A 16,597-nucleotide genomic window follows, 5' to 3' on the forward strand; every position below is an offset into this window, starting at 1 on the left:
GACGGTTGGCGTAAGGGTGCTCAAATGGCGAACGAGGCGATACATGTGTACACAGATGGTTCCCAAGTGGTGGAAGGAGTAGGGTCTGCGGTATACTATGCTGATCCGGAAATCAACAGATCCTACAGGCTGCCGGATTACTGTAGCGTTTATGTTAGCGGAAATATTAGCCGTAACCAAAGCAGTAGAAGCCCTGGAAGAAAATAGCTTAAGCTGCAACCGTGTTAACTTATATAGTCAAGCAGCAATTAAGGCAATAATCTAGCAACGCACGGCATTTAAATGCGTGTTAGAGTGTAAGTAGTCTCTGGAGAGAATAGGAACAGGGAGAAGCATACATATATATTGGGCATATGGGAATAGATGGGAATGAAAAAGCAGATGAACTAACTAAAAAGGGCGCATCGCTTGAAGCTTGCCCTGTAGAAGTCCCAATTAGACTGGGCCAGATTAAGCGAAGGCGTGAAGTGCACATGATCGACCAAGCGGGAAAGGCGTGGTTTCAAGCGCGGGGATGTAAAGTGTCGGGGATTATGTGTAGGTCTTACAACCTTAGACTAACTAAGTTGCTTCTATCATTAAAAAGAGAGGACTGCAGACTCACGACGGGTATTATGACTGGGCACTACCTTCTGACGTCACATGCCTTTAAATTAGGCTTGGTCAGTGATAGCAGATGTAGGAAGCGCGGGTTAGGGGAGGGAAGGATCGAGCACGTTCTGTGCTCGTGCCCTGCGCTTGCCTGGCTAAGACTTCAGCTATTAGGAGTGATACAGCTGTCAGGTCTGGAAGCAGCAAGTGGCTTAAGTCATAGGAAGCTTCTGGTATTTGCCAAGAGGACGGAGTTATTTTATAACATAGGTCCTGGTTTTTGATAGGGGTTTTCAGTTTGGTCATTAAAACGAACTTCTGGTAACACTACGGACTCATTCAGTCTATGTGAGGTCCTCATGGACCGGCCAGTTCAGCCTAACCTAACTTATTCTAGCGGCATAGTGACGTATCGAAACTGAATTCAGCTGCATATTCATTCTTATGGCGTTTTCATTTCTGAAAATAATGTTGCCCTATTGGTTTTTCTCAGCTCTCTCGTAAGTTTGTGTGTTCCTTTCATAAAATATTTCCCACTTATTAAGGAAAAGCGCACCATTACCCACAAATTCAGTCTTTTCGCAGAGTGCCAAGTGACCTAATTCAAAAGTTAGAATCTAATAAAGCAACATGAAGGTAAAATTTTTTCTAGAAAAGAAAACGTCATTAGATATGCAGATTTATTTATACCTCAAGAAATTGGCTTTTTTCTTTAGAAAATAAACAATACGGTAAGAAATCAGGGACAGGGACAGGGAAAAGTTCTGTAAACGGAATATGAAAACGAAGAAAAATAAATTTTTTTGTCAGCATTTTCTTCCATTTTCGGATGCGTTTATGAAAATTTTGCTTCCACCCCCTCGAATCGGAGAGGTTCTGGTCCTTTTCAGATTATTGAAAATATCTTTTGAAAGAAGCAAATTGTTTATATGCGCCTTCCAACAGCGGATAAGCGTGAGTGTACGTACAGCAAAATTGTGCAAAATACCTACACGAAAACTCTCAATGTTTTTTTGCTAATATGTTATGAGAAAAAAAATTTAAATTCAGCTTTCGTGGTTGTTGTTGCAGTAGTCCTTCGCCCATCTAATAGGTGCACCCACTTACAAATTGTCATCAATATATTCTAACGAGAATCCAAGGAAACTTGCAGTTTCAACAGGGGTGAACCAGAGAGAGGGGTTGGTTACACATTGCAATCGAAAAGATGGTTGGTGTGATGTGAGGACACGTTGCAAGCAGGGTATATATGGATAGGTGAGAGTTTAACCTGTTACAGTATCCATATCGAGTTGAGCTAGAGTGACGCCCGTCTCCGTTGGAAAGTAACGCCAAATTTCCGGAGTTCTTCCAGCGAGAATAAAACGAGCCGACGCAGATTCGATAACCCTGCGGAAAGCACGCTCCTCTTGGCGGGCATTAGCTGGGATTGGGAGGCAGCAAAGTCTTTGTCTGTATAAGTATGTATGTATGTATTTATTTGAAAATTTGTTCCTAGCACAACAATTTTGACAAATTATTTAACAGTGCTAGTCATGAATAGCATGAGCTATAAAAATTGAACATTTATAATAATAATAAATTAGATTAATCAAACTAAATTAAATATAACGGATAATAGTGAAATATTTATGTATGTAAATGTAAATCTTAAAACTAAAGAAAAGTAATTAATAAATATTAAAGACAGCAGTAGTGATGATAACCTTTGGCTGGTTATAGATCGAATAGTACTTAACAAATAAAGAAAGAAGACACACAGAAAGGAAAAGGACTTAGAAATGAAAATTTTAACAACAACAATTTGAGATCCAGTTTAAGAGTCGTTAAAAACTGATGTTAGCTCTTTTTTGAAGTGCAGAGCATTACTTAAGAGTCGAAGACTTGTAGGTAGGTAGTTCCAAAGACGTATTGCAGTAACAGAGAATTGGCGCTCAGAGGTTAGCGTGCGGTATCTAATGTGCTTAAGAAGAAGCACCGATCTTGATGATTGCAGAAAAATAAGCTTCCGATATAGATAGTCAGGTTCCTTCGTGTGTATCAATTTATGGATGAAGGACAGTGTTTTGACTTTTAAAAGATTTTCTAAAGAAATGTTTAACAACCTTTTAGCATGTTGTGATACGTGGTCAAGCCTTTTCAACCCATAAACATATCTAGCAATGTTGTTGTAAACAACATTTAGTTTGTTCTTGCACAGATAGTCACAGTTTGAGTAAATCACACAACCATGGAGTAGCGTAGGTATTAAGTACGCTTTAGCCAGAAGTAGTCTTATGTGCAAGGGCGTGAAATACTGTGTTAACCATAGTGTACGAATCATTCCATACACTTTTCCAACCGTTCTAAGAATATGGTCTTTCCATGCCATGTGTTTTGTTAAAAATTACACCTAAGTTTTTCGCCGTATCTACGTATTCTATAACGGAATTGTCTAACACTACATTCTCTAAATCATTAGTGGGAAAAGACCTTCTATGAATAACAATACATTTTGACTTATTCGGGTTTATACATAAGCCATTCATATTAGCCCATGAAAATATTTGATTCAAATCGTGGTTTAAGTTACTTATGCACAAGCTAGTTTGATCACGAGGACAACACGTAAACAACTGCACATCATCAGCGTAGATATGAACATTACAATACTTAAGGACATCAGGTAAGTCATTGATTTACAGAACAAATAACAGATAACCCAGGATAGAGCCTTGAAGGACGCCTCTTAGGACATGTAGGAAGTCAGACTTTTCACCATCTATACATACTGCTTGAGTCCTATCGCCAAGATATGATCTTATAAGGGCAACTGCATGACCAGAGAAGTTAAATAAGTTTACCAGCTTCCTACAGAGCAGAGTGTTGTCTACAGAGTCAAAAGCTTTATATACTTACTTACTTACTTAATTGGCGCTTAACCGTCTAAACGGTTATGGCCGTCCAACAAGGCGCGCCAGTCGCTCCTTCGCTCCGCCAACCGGCGCCAATTGGTCACACTCAGGGAGTTTAAATCGTTTTCCACCTAGTCCTTCCATCGGAGTGGGGGCCGCCCTCTACCTCTGCTTCCATAGGCGGGTTCCGATAGAAACACTTTCTTGGCCGGAGCATCATCTTTCATTCGCATAACATGGCCTAGCCAGCGCAGCCGCTGCGTTTTAATTCGCTGGACTATGTTGATGTCTGCGTATAGCTCTTACCGCTCATCATTAAATCTTCTTCGGTACTCGCCATCGCCAACGCGTAGAGGTCCATAAATCTTTCGAAGAACTTTTCTCTCGAACACTCCCAAAGCCGCTTCATCTGCTGTAGTCATGGTCCATGCTTCTGCCCCATATAGCAGGACGGGTACGATAAGTGACTTGTAGAGTATGATTTTCGTTCGCCGAGAGAGGACTTTACTTTTCAATTGCCTACCTAGTCCAAAGTAGCATTTATTGGCAAGATTGATTCTTCGCTGGATTTCAGTGCTGATGTTGTTGCTAGTGTTAATGCTGGTTCCCAAATAAACGAAGTCTTTTACTATTTCGAAATTATGGCTGCCAACAGTAGCGTGGTTGCCAAGGCGCATATGCGCTGACTCTTTGCTCGATGACAGCAGGTACTTCGTTTTGTCCTCATTCACCATCAAACCCATCTTTACCGCTTCTTTTTCCAGCTTGGAGTAAGCAGAACTAACAGCGCGGGTGTTTAGGCCGATGATATCAATGTCATCAGCATATGCCAGTAATTGCACGCTTTTATAGTATATTGTTCCAGTGCGGTTAAGTTCTGCAGCTAGTATAATTTTCTCCAGCATCAAATTAAAGAAATCGCACGATAGGGGGTCACCCTGTCTGAAACCTCGTTTAGTTTCGAACGGCTCGGAGAGGTCCTTCCCAATTCTGACTGAGCTGATGGTGTTGCTCAACGTCATTTTGCACAGCCGTATAAGTTTTGCGGGGAAACCAAATTCAGACATAGCGGCATATAGGCAGCTCCTTTTCGTGCTGTCGAAGGCGGCTTTAAAGTCGACGAAGAGGTGATGTGTGTCGATTCTCTTTTCACGGGTTTTTTCCAAGATTTGGCGCATTGTGAAAATCTGGTCGATGGTAGATTTACCAGGTCTGAAGCCGCACTGATAAGGTCCAATCAGCCGGTTCACGGTGGGCTTCAATCTTTCGCACAATACACTTGAAAGGACCTTATATGCGATATTAAGAAGGCTGATTCCACAATATTTGGTGCATTTTGCAGTATCCCCCTTCTTGTGGACTGGGCAAAGAACACTTAGATTCCAACCGTCGGGCATGCTTTCGTCCGCCCATATTTTGCTAAGAAGCTGCTGCATGCGCCTTACCAACCCCTCGCCGCCGAACTTGAATAGCTCCGCAGGCAATCCATCAGCGCCCACGGCCTTGTTGTTTTTCAATCTGGTTATTGCTATTCTAACTTCGTCATAATCGGGCGGGGGGACATATATTCCATCATCATCGATTGCGGGATCGGGTTCTTCATCTCTGCGCGGTGAATTGCTGCCTCCATTTAGGAGAGCAGAGAAGTGTTCTCTCCATAATCTAAGCACTCTCTGGACATCAGCTACAAGATCACCGTTTTCATTCCTACAGGAGTTTGCCCCGGTCTTAAAACCTTCCGTCTGTCGCCGTATTTTTTGGTAGAATTTTCGGGCGTTATTCCTGGTGGCTAGCAGCTCAAGCTCCTCGCACTCACGCCTTTCTGCTTCTGCTTTTTTCTTCCTGAAAAGGCGTCTCGCTTCCCTTTTCAACTCACGATAGCGTTCACACACTCCTCTTGTCGCGCTCGGTTTTAACGTAGCCCTGTAGACAGCGTCTTTTCTTTCGGTTGCAACGCGGCATTCTTCATCATACCAGTTGTTTTTTCGTGGCCGCCGGTAACCAATTTTTTCCTCGGCGGCAGTATGAAGTGCTTTGGAGATATGCTCCCACTGCTCCTGTATTCCTTCAGGATGAGTTGTGCCCTCAGAGAGCAGGTGTGAGACTCGAGTTGCGAAATCATTGGCAGTCTGTTGTGATTGAAGCTTTTCGACGTCTAGCTTTCCTTGTGTTTTTTGTTCCTTGTTTTTAGCCGCGTTGAGGCGGGTGCGTATTTTGGCTGCAACGAGATAATGGTCCGAATCGATGTTAGGTCCTCGGATCGTTCGCACATCTAAAACACTGGAGGCATGCCGTCCGTCTATCACAACGTGATCGATCTGATTGCGAGTATTTCGATCAGGAGACAGCCATGTAGCTTGATGTATCTTTTTATGCATGAACCTCGTGCTTGATATGACCATGTTTCGAGCACCGGCAAAATCAATCAGCCTCAGTCCGTTAGGAGAAGTTTCATTGTGTAGGCTGAACTTTCCGACTGTAGGGCCAAAAACACCTTCTTTGCCCACCCTGGCGTTAAAGTCGCTAAGCACGACTTTTATATCATGACGGGGGCAGCGCTCGTATGTGCGTTCTAATTGTTCATAAAAAGTGTCTTTCACCTCATCGTCTTTCTCCTCTGTCGGCGCATGGGCGCAGATGAATGATATATTAAGAAATTTTGCTTTTATTCGAATAGCGGCGAGACGCTCGTCCACAGGCGTGAACGCCAGCACTTGGCGACAAAGTCTCTCTCCCACCACGAATCCGACGCTGAAACTGCGCTTATTCGCATGGCCACTCCAATATATGTCACAATTTTTGATCTTCTTTCTTCCTTGCTTCGTCCAACGCATTTCTTGGATGGCGGTGATGTCAGATTTTGCTTTGACGAGGACATCAACCAGCCGGGCATCTGCACCAATCCCATTCAGGGAGCGGACGTTCCAGGTGCATGCCCTCAATTCATTGTCCTTCAAACGTTTGCCATGGTCGTCATCAATAGAGAGTGTATTTATCCGAGGCTTGTTGTTATATTTCATTGGAGTATGGTTTTACGTGGCGGGTCCCAAGCCCAGCGCACAAACCGCTCAGCGGGGGTGAAAATATTACTTGGCACGTTTATATAGCGAGCCGCTTGCTCCAAGACAGATGCCCGCTTGCAGCCGCAAAAGCTTTATATATGTTTTCTAATTTCTCCACTTTCCTCTTTTGAAGTTTATGAAAGTGCGTTTTTCAGAAGTGATAAATTCGGCTGATCGCTCGAGCGAGAGGAGTATGGGTAGGTGGTCGGGTGCCAATGTTATAATCGGCTGTCAGTTGACGCAGTAAACCATACGTGTGGGGGCGTCCCGTTTGTCGTGCAGAACGCCGTTTCTTCTATTTGATCCGCCAGCATCTCACTCCTGCTGTCCGCCTGTATTCGCTTGTTTAGCGCTTTCTGCAGGAAATTTGTAGTGCATCCTTAGTTAACAAGGCTAGACGTCGTGAAAACAGACGGGTTCATACATTGTGTACAATACTTATATACAGTAATTATCTATAATGGGTTCATAAGCACAAACACGACGTGCCACCCTGGCTTTGAGCTTGCCGTCGAAGACCTTTGTCATTCCCGAACAATGGAAAATGGCAAGTATAATCCCGACACTAAAGTCTGGGAAACCAGCTAACGAAGGTGAGTCATATCGACCAATGTGACTCCTCTTGTCAGTAGCAAAGACCTTGCTCCCTCATTTCACTGCTCATCTTCATTAGCAACCCATCTGCATGGCTTCGGCAAAATGCCTTAGCACTACCACTGCGCCAGACGCCATAAACACAACGATAAATTAAGGAATGAACCAGCAACAAACGCATCATAGGACGCTGCTCGTGTTACTTAACTTGTTTTGATACAGTCAGCCATGTCCCGCTACTCCAAGACATCGAAGGTTTACCCCTTCCCTCTTGTCTCAAAAGGTGGACCGCAAATTACATATATGATTGTTTGACAATCGTCCGTTCAATTCAAGAATGAAACCTAGGACAATTAAACAAGGGTGCCACAGGGTGGTGTTCTTTCCCCAATTCTGTTCAATTTCTACATATCAGTTGTTTTACTCACCAGAAGTTAGCTGCTTTTATTTCCTATGCCAACGACTGCATGATAAAGGCAACAGGACCTGGACCTTCAATAGACGAATTAGTATTGTTTAATTGACTTACACCATGAACATTTTTCGTTCGTTTGTTTCATTAGCCATTGAGTGTGCTTGTAATTTTCAACTGGTTAGTGAAATATTCTAAATACATAGTTTAAATTTTTTATCCCAAAGTGGGGGTTTTTCAAAGCAAAACAAGGTGGCTCAACCCAAAGCCAATACTTTGGAGCCCCCAGTGCTCACCCCCAATGAATAAATACAAGGTGTAACAGGTGCATAGCGACCTCCCTCTCTACAAATAATAACTTAACATACAGTCCAAAAAAATAACAAATAAAATTGTCACGGATATTAGCATCACTAAGATATACCATCACTAAGGCCATGCTAAGCAGTATTTACGTCAATAATCAAATCATGTATACACATATATAAGGCAGCCGAGAGATGTCACACACAGATGCATTTACGTCTATGTGTGCGCGAGAGACTGTAAACTACAAACATTCACATCAATAATTCAATTATTATGTATCTACATAAACGAATCAATCATTATGTCTACACATATGTAGGTACACCCAGCTGAGAAGCAAGGCACAACCATATGCAGACATATTATTGGAGATGCTCCTAAATGTAGGCAATTATAATTGTGGAAGTGTCGCTCACACATACAAGCATGGGGTATGAGAGAAGCTATAAAATCGTGCAATTGTAGTTACAGCTGAGAAGTTTGAGAGATACTGGACTAGTAGATTCTGGAAGCGTCTAGAAGAGGCGAATGAGGAAACCAAAGAGTATAAAAGGCGACAGATGTAGAGGCGCTGTAATTCAGTTTGAGTTGAGCTATCAATCAGTTTGATTAAGCACGCGATCTGGCGGCCAATAGTAGAGTTTCATTTGAGTTATCAATCAGTTTGGTTATTAAGCCAGCGAGTAGCAAAGCATAAGTGTTATTGTGAAGTACTTTAATAAAGGCCATTTTTCCATTGTTCAATATTGGAGTTATTTATTCAACAGTTTAGTGATTCGAACTTAGCGGAGGATTGCAAATAAGAGAATTTGCAGTAAATTCGTTACAATTGGTGTCAGAAGAGGAATTGGTGAATAAATTCCGAAGATTGAGAATACAACTTGGACATGGCAAAGTTGACTGAATTGAGGATCCAGCAACTGAAAAAGGTGTTGGAGAACCGTGGATTGAATACAACCGGCAATAAGATCGAACTTCAAGCACGGCTACGAGAGGTAATGGAGTCGCAAGGGATTGATGTGGACGAGTATGTCTTTAATCCTGATGGGGACGAGACAACAACAAAAATTGAAGAGAAAAACGAAACATCGCAGACAGTTACGAGCACAGACTTGAACATGATTTTGGCTGCCATATCTGCACAAACATCGACAGTAACATCAATGTCGTCGCAAATGTCATCTCAACTGGAAGAACAGAAGACACATATTTCAGAAATGTCGTCAGAAATAACATCGAAGATTGAAGCACAAGAAACGCGTATGTCAGAAACGTCGACACAGATAACATCCAAGATGGAAACACAGCTCGAAGAACAGAAGACATATATGGCATCCCAACTGGAATCGCAGGAGACACGCATAACATCAAAGATGGAAGAACAAGAGGAGCGCTTATCATTGCAGGTGGCACAAGTGTCTTCACAGTTAGAAGCACAGGAAGCAAGGGTAACATCAAAGCTGGAAGCGCAGGATGCAAAAATCGCTCAATTTCAGGCAGAAGTCGATGATTTGAAGGGTCATATGGAGCAGTTGCAACTAAATCGCCCAGCAGTTTCAACTAGTAATCCAAAGGTAAAAACACCATCCTTTGACGGTTCTGTTCCTTTCCAGGCCTTTAAGCTACAGTTTGAGAAGACCGCAGCAGTGAACCAATGGAATGCTGAAGATAAAGTTGCAGCTCTGTTCGGGGCACTGAAAGGGCCTGCCGCGGAAATCTTACAGACCATCCCAGAGTACGAGCGGAACCACTACGAAACATTGATGCGCGTTTTAGAGAGACGTTACGGAAGCGAGCATAGGAAACAGATATTCCAAATTGAGTTGCAAAACCGCTACCAAAAAGCTAATGTTTTGAAAGCACGCCGTGTGGAAGTAGAAAGGCCAGAGTGGGTAGACACAATTTTGGAAGCACTGAAGGGATCTCAACAGAAGAATGCCGGAGTTATTAAATGTTTCAAGTGCGGCAACCCAGGCCACATTGCACGTCATTGCTATCTTGGTCCTAATAGTTCCAACAATGTGGGTGGCCATAAACGCAAAGCTGGCGGAAATGAGCAAGAGCGTGTCGGATGTAAAGAACGAAAACTTGCCCCGGCTATTGAATGTCCTGTGATATCTGTGTCGCAGATTGGAAGGAAATCAACAGTCTTACCATCAGAGGGAATGTGGATGGTAAAGAGCTTGTACTGACTGTAGATACGGGGGCATCTCATTCCTTGATCCGATCTGATTTGGTCTACAGGAGAGTAAAGTCATTACCTGGAGCAAGGTTGCGTACGGTCACAGTCGAGTATAATCAAGTCCAAGGCGAAGTGGTATGTGAGGTATTAATTGGAAAAGTCATGGTTCTTCACAAATTCGTTGTGGCGGAGATCGTTGATGAAGTCATATTGGGAGTGGACTTCTTGGTTGACCATGACGTCAGGATCGATATGCGTAGAAAAATTATGCGCTATAAGAACCAGGACATACCACTTAGCTTTAGTTTGGAAAAATGGTTCAGCAGTAATCGGGTACTGATGGAAAAGACTCTACAAAGACCACGAAAGTCAAAGGCAAAGGTTGATAGATTGAATGGGCCAAATAAATCAAAATCAAAAGTACCTGCGAGAGAAACACTGGCATTGACAAAACCTAAAAGACGCAGGAAAACGAAGCAACGAATTTCCGAGAAAGAATGCGAGGGTAGTTTCAAGCCGGAGCGCACTACTGTTGTGAAATGTGGGAACGATACCGATTATGCAAAGCAAATCCGTCCAGCGCAAGCTCTACGAAGTGGTTCATTGACCAAACAACAGAGTGTGAAGGAACGGCCCAGGGTAATGAGTAGTAAGATGAAACACTGGCATGACAAGAACTTTAATTCGGAAGGTTTCTTGGCGGAAGATTTGGTACTGTTAAACAACCCTCACCGGCGGAAAGGTGTTCCAGCCAAATTTCGGTGCAGTTAGGAAGGCCCGTACAAAGTTGTGAAGAAGATCAGTGATACCATCTACCGCATACAAAGCATTGAGAAACCACGGATTAGAAGAGTGGTACATTTGGAGATGCTAGCGGCAGTTAGATCGGGAGATTTGTCTGATCGGGACGATCAGAATTAGGTGGAGGGCAGTGTCACGGATATTAGCATCACTAAGCTATACCATCACTAAGGCCATGCTAAGCAGTATTTACGTCAATAATCAAATCATGTATACACATATATAAGGCAGCCGAGAGATGTCACACACAGATGCATTTACGCCTATGTGTGCGCGAGAGACTGTAAATTACAAACATTCACATCAATAATTCAATCATTATGTATCTACATAAACGAATCAATCATTATGTCTACACATATGTAGGTACACGCAGCTGAGAAGCAAGGCACAACCATATGCAGACATCTTATTTGAGATGCTCCTAAATGTAGGCAATTATAATTGTGGAAGTGTCGCTCACACATACAAGTATGGGGTATGAGAGAAGCTATAAAATCGTGCAATTGTAGTTACAGCTGAGAAGTTTGAGAGATACTGGACTAGTAGATTCTGGAAGCGTCTAGAAGAGGCGAATGAGGAAACCAAAGAGTATAAAAGGCGACAGATGTAGAGGCGCTGTAATTCAGTTTGAGTTGAGCTATCAATCAGTTTGATTAAGCACGCGATCTGGCGGCCAATAGTAGAGTTCCATTTGAGTTATCAATCAGTTTGGTTATTAAGCCAGCGAGTAGCAAAGTATAAGTGTTATTGTGAAGTACTTTAATAAAGGCCATTTTTCCATTGTTCAATATTGGAGTTATTTATTCAACAGTTTAGTGATTCGAACTTAGCGGAGGATTGCAAATAAGAGGATTTGCAGCAAATTCGTTACAATATAATAACAAAAAACTATTCGCCCGTTGAATCACCAAAGCTTAGACATGGTCCTTCGAGCCGGATAACTGGCTCGTATGGAAATTTCACTAGACGATTAAGCCGCCTAGGCGGGCGAGTATGTTTAATTGACTTAAACTATGAACATTTTTCGTTCGTTTGTTTCATTAGCCATTTAGTGTGCTTGTAATTCTCAACTGGTTAGTGAAATATTCTAAATACATAGTTTAAATTTTTTATCCCAAAGCGGGGGGTTTTTCAAAGCAAAACAAGGTGGCTCAACCCGCAGCCAATACTTTGGAGCCCCCAGTGCTCACCCCCAATGAATAAATACAAGGTGTAACAGGTGCATAGCGACCTCCCTCTCTAAAAATAATAACATAACATACAGTCCACAAAAATAACAAATAATATAATAACAAGAAAACTATTCGCCCGTTGAATCACCAAAGCTTCGACAAGTATCTAAAATAAATAGCTATCTCCCCGGTCTTGCTGGTTTCTCCTCATCGCACGACCTGCTACCATCACCGACCAAATCTACGGCTACTCTTTTAATGACGCGTGAGGAAAAGATGACGCAGAAAACAAGGACAAAGAAACGCTGTTAGCAATTTACAAAGCAATTGGCCGGTCGCTCATGTGCTACGCGTTGCCAGTCGAATCGCCTGCTCTGTATAACGCACACTGGAAAAAGCTGCAGGCCAGCCAAATCGCTGCACTCAGAACTGCTACTGTATGTATTGTTATGACCCCTGAACATCATCCACAGAGTGAGGAAAAAAACAACAACAACATAACAAGGCATAACGAAATGCTGAACAGACAGTTTTTTTATAAATTGTCACAAACCGGTACACCCTAGCAAATAACTGCTTGACTTGCCTTGCCTCCAAGATAGATACGGAAACGTCTCTATAAGCATCATGATGAGATCTGCTTACGCAGCCGTTTGATCCAGATAAGCATCTAAAGTCTAATCCACATAAAATCGGCAAAAACATTTGCTTGCAGAAGAAGGGAGCAGACTACCAAGGAAGACACGAGTCACTATGGCCCAACTTTGTTATGGATACTGTAACAGGTTAGACTTTTACTTGTCCAGAATAAGCCCCGACATACGTAATGTACATTATATGTCATGCATGTGATGTGTCCCCACGATACCAACCATCTCTCTGTCTCTTTGGACCAACCCTATTGAAACTGCAAGTTTCAATGTACTTCCGTTACAAAATATCGATGAGAATTTGTAAGTGATTGTAGAACTTCAAAAATAAAAATCACGGCCGCCATATTGAGCTCCCACTCTGAAACTCAATTTGCCTCTTTATAAAACTACTTTTTTATTCAGAGTTTTTCTTTTCTATCATTCAAGTTCGTGATAAAATAATTTTGTTTACTAAACAATATTTTAGAAATTTGGATATTTTCGCTAAAACATGAAGGTAAAATGTTTAAAATAATTACGATAGTTCACTTTTTAAACACTTTTTTACAAGTTGATCTTCTCATTTCCTTTTCCAAGTAATCTGCCTTTTGCTGTCGCGAGTTGGATACCATTTTGCGTTGCTCACATCCAAAAATTCAAACATATGTCTTCCCACCTGTAGCAATCTTTTTTTATTTTTTCGACCGAAATGCAGGACAGAACAGGAGTACAAAACATGTCTCGGTCGCAGGCAAAGTCGATCAGTCTCAATTCATTGCAAGATGTATTGTTGTAGGGGCTGAACCTTCCGGCTTTGCGCCAAATATACGTTTTTTCCCTCCTGGCGTTGAAGTTTGCAGACACGACTTTTTTAACATGTGCTTAACACGCACTCCTCTTTCTACTACCACGAAACCGAAACCAAGCCTAGTTCGTTTGCTTGACCACTTCAATTGGTCATATTTACTTAATCGGTACCTCGCATCCCTGGATTTTGTTATGTTTTCAATGGGATGTGGTTTTACGTGGCAGATGCTTATCATAGCGCCTAACGCGGTTTGACATGTAAAGTGTAAAATCACACCTTTCTACAGCTGACTGTTAGCTGCCAAAGCAATCCATAAGAAGTTGTCAAAGATATTTTTATTTTATCACATCACCAAACATCCCAAAAGAATATTTCTGGTCAATCCTACATGAACGGCTATTATAAGGTTTTTCTCCATGGGTGAACTTCTACATATGCCCCAACCTTCTAGGATCTGTGGGTCGACAGAATATAACCCCTCCACTGGTTCGCTGCTTAGTAGTGATTATAGGATGGAGTTATGACATGCGACTTATAATGTAGCCGTCACCCGATTTGATGCTGATAAACCAACAACGCCCGACAAGGCAAAAAGTATTGTCTCCACTAGGCTTATTAGTAATTATAGCAGCCCTGCTAAATCTCTACTGACGGACACTTTCAGTTCGCCCAGGCTAAGAGATCAACCAAACGTGAACGACGCTGCCGTGATCGGGCATTCCAATTTCGGACTAACACCGAGCTAATGGCAGAATACTCCACCCCAACCCTGCCGTTCAGTCTGGACCCATCCGTGATCAGGTTCACCAGCCATCGTCCATATTAATTCCCAACTTCATTCATCCCTTAATGAAATAGTCGTGAGTGCAGACAGATATTGATCCGGCACGCTCCGGTAACTAGCTACATTAAGGTAATAAATCGATCGTAATAGACCGAACGAGAACGATTTGATATGACCGCGTTGAACCCTAGGTTTGGTGATTTTAGTCGCTTCTTAGGACAGGCATGCCTACCGCGTGAGTATCCTAAGTCCCTAAATCCGTTTGGAACATTTTCCTGAAGCTTTAGGCTGCACCGTTTTACTTCAATTTCAAGAATTTTCGAATTGAAAAAGAGCTCTCGTCACTCCTAACAAACATCCGAGATATCGAAAGTGACTTTGTCAAAGTAGCTGCTTCTTTTACGATCACCTAGCTATACTACATCGAATAGAAGGCAGTATAAGGGAAGGAGTGTGGTCTTCATTAAGTTAACACATACCGTGCGCTGACTTAATCTTCTTGTAATTCATTTTGCCCTTCGGAACACAAACTAAGCAAAGTATTTCAAGTTTGCCTTATACACTCGAATTCAAAACCATTAGGGCCAATAAGCATTTGAAGAAAGAATAGTGATCTATATTTAAGTCGCCGGCCTGCATGTTTTATGCAAACTTTGAACGGAATCTGCTAGAGCTGCTGAATTCTCTCAGAAACTATTTATAGCAGAACTAGAAGCTTATTCGGAAGCCTGTCATTAACATATATTAATATAAGAAATTTTCCATGAAACATGTAAAAAATGTACTTATTTCTTTAATACAAAATAGTACCAAATTTAATACCATTTCACAAAAGGGTCTCTTCTTTTCTTCCCCTTTCTCTCATCCTTCGTTTTGTATGGGAGTTTTCAAAATGAGCTGTCACTACATAGACCACCTTGTCGTTGTTACATCATGGGCTATACCACGTAGGTGTTTTTATCATGCTTCCAATAGTGCTTTTTATTATGAAAATTATAATTTGTAACAGAAAGTGTACTTATGAAATGTCTGCCAACGTAGCCGGCCTGGAGCACTCATTTCTTTTTTCCAGACTTAGATAATAATCATTTACTACATCCTCGATACTTTGCTCCTTTTTAAACATATAGCGCAACTCGCTGTTTAATCCACAAATTACGTTTGTAGCAGAATCGTTCCAATTCCAGCATATGAGATCACAACTAAGTACCTCGAGATCTTCTTTGAGAGATAGTAGGTTCTAGAAAATATGTAGAAAAAAAAAAAGAAACTTGAAATTAGGTGAATCATATTTTGGAAACAAATGCACATGGAAGAGGATGTGAATCTAAGGCCCGGTTTTTAAGTACAAGTTCAACTCAGTTTGTCAATTAAAGTACGCTTAAACTTGTTATATAGTTTTCAGTGCTTAAGGACCTCGTGAAAATTTCATAAAAATGAAGAAAGCGCAAAAAAATACAAACATATACCACAAAAAATAAGTCTCTTAGTCAAAACGTATCCAAAACAATAAATAAAATCTACAAAAAGTTAATAAATTTTCCAACTCAAATATTTTTAGGTTAAGGATATGACGAAAAACCAAAAACCAATTGGTTGGTTATGATATGGTTATGTATGTATGTATGTATGTATTGTATATTCTTTATTTTCTTATAAATACGTACAATTTTCCAAGTAGTACAATATAAAAAGTAACAAATTCAAATAAGAAAATAGTTAATGATATTAAATGCTAATTATAAAAGCAGTGGAAATGTCATTTCCTTTAAATATAATTATAAATGCTTGTGGGGCGCATAATAATCACAAGATATAATTGCTACAATCTCTAGTTAAAGTAACGACCAGAGAATAACTATTTTAAATAAAAAAAAAATACTATATTAAATAAAAAGAAATACTATAAATAACAAAGTACTTACATATAAAGCTAAAAACTTCATAAATATTACATAGCGTAATTTATACGATGGGTCGCAACAGAATTTCACTTCCCTCATAAACTTAGAAAGTTTTCTAATGAGTTGTATTACATCAGGTAATTTATTATACAGTTTACATGACACGATTGTGTAAAAGTTACGGAAAAGTGTGGTCCGAAAACGAGGAATTTTTACACTTGATAACGGTCTACTTCTTAGGCTGTAAGGGTTATATATCGGGCTTTGTGAATACCCACTCCTTATAAAAAAAAATTTCAAAACTTTGTAATAGTACAAGTGTCGAATGGGAAGTATGTTTAATTTTTTGAAAAGGTCCATAGAGTGGGATAAACGGTCTGCGTTACACATTTTTCGGATAAAGCACTTCTGTAGGATTAAAAGCGCATTTAGCTTACTAGCATACGCTC

General features: G+C 41.1%; 1 protein-coding gene across 4 annotated transcripts in view; it reads right to left on the reverse strand.

Moving 5' to 3' along the window:
- Window positions 1–14,960: 14,960 nt before the first annotated feature.
- Window positions 14,961–16,597, reverse strand: part of LOC137247235 (sodium-independent sulfate anion transporter) — a 50,442-nt gene continuing 48,805 nt past the window's right edge. For 3 of the 4 annotated variants that reach the window (XM_067778344.1, XM_067778345.1, XM_067778342.1), the window contains one exon: window positions 14,961–15,484. In XM_067778344.1, coding sequence (XP_067634445.1) covers window positions 15,263–15,484 — 222 coding nt within the window. In that variant the 3' untranslated portion in view covers window positions 14,961–15,262. The remainder of the gene's footprint in view (window positions 15,485–16,597) is intronic. The other variant, XM_067778343.1, reaches the window with a different exon arrangement.

This window comes from Eurosta solidaginis, chromosome 3 (assembly GCF_040869045.1).
Source record: "Eurosta solidaginis isolate ZX-2024a chromosome 3, ASM4086904v1, whole genome shotgun sequence".
NCBI classification, from domain to species: Eukaryota; Metazoa; Arthropoda; class Insecta; order Diptera; family Tephritidae; genus Eurosta; species Eurosta solidaginis.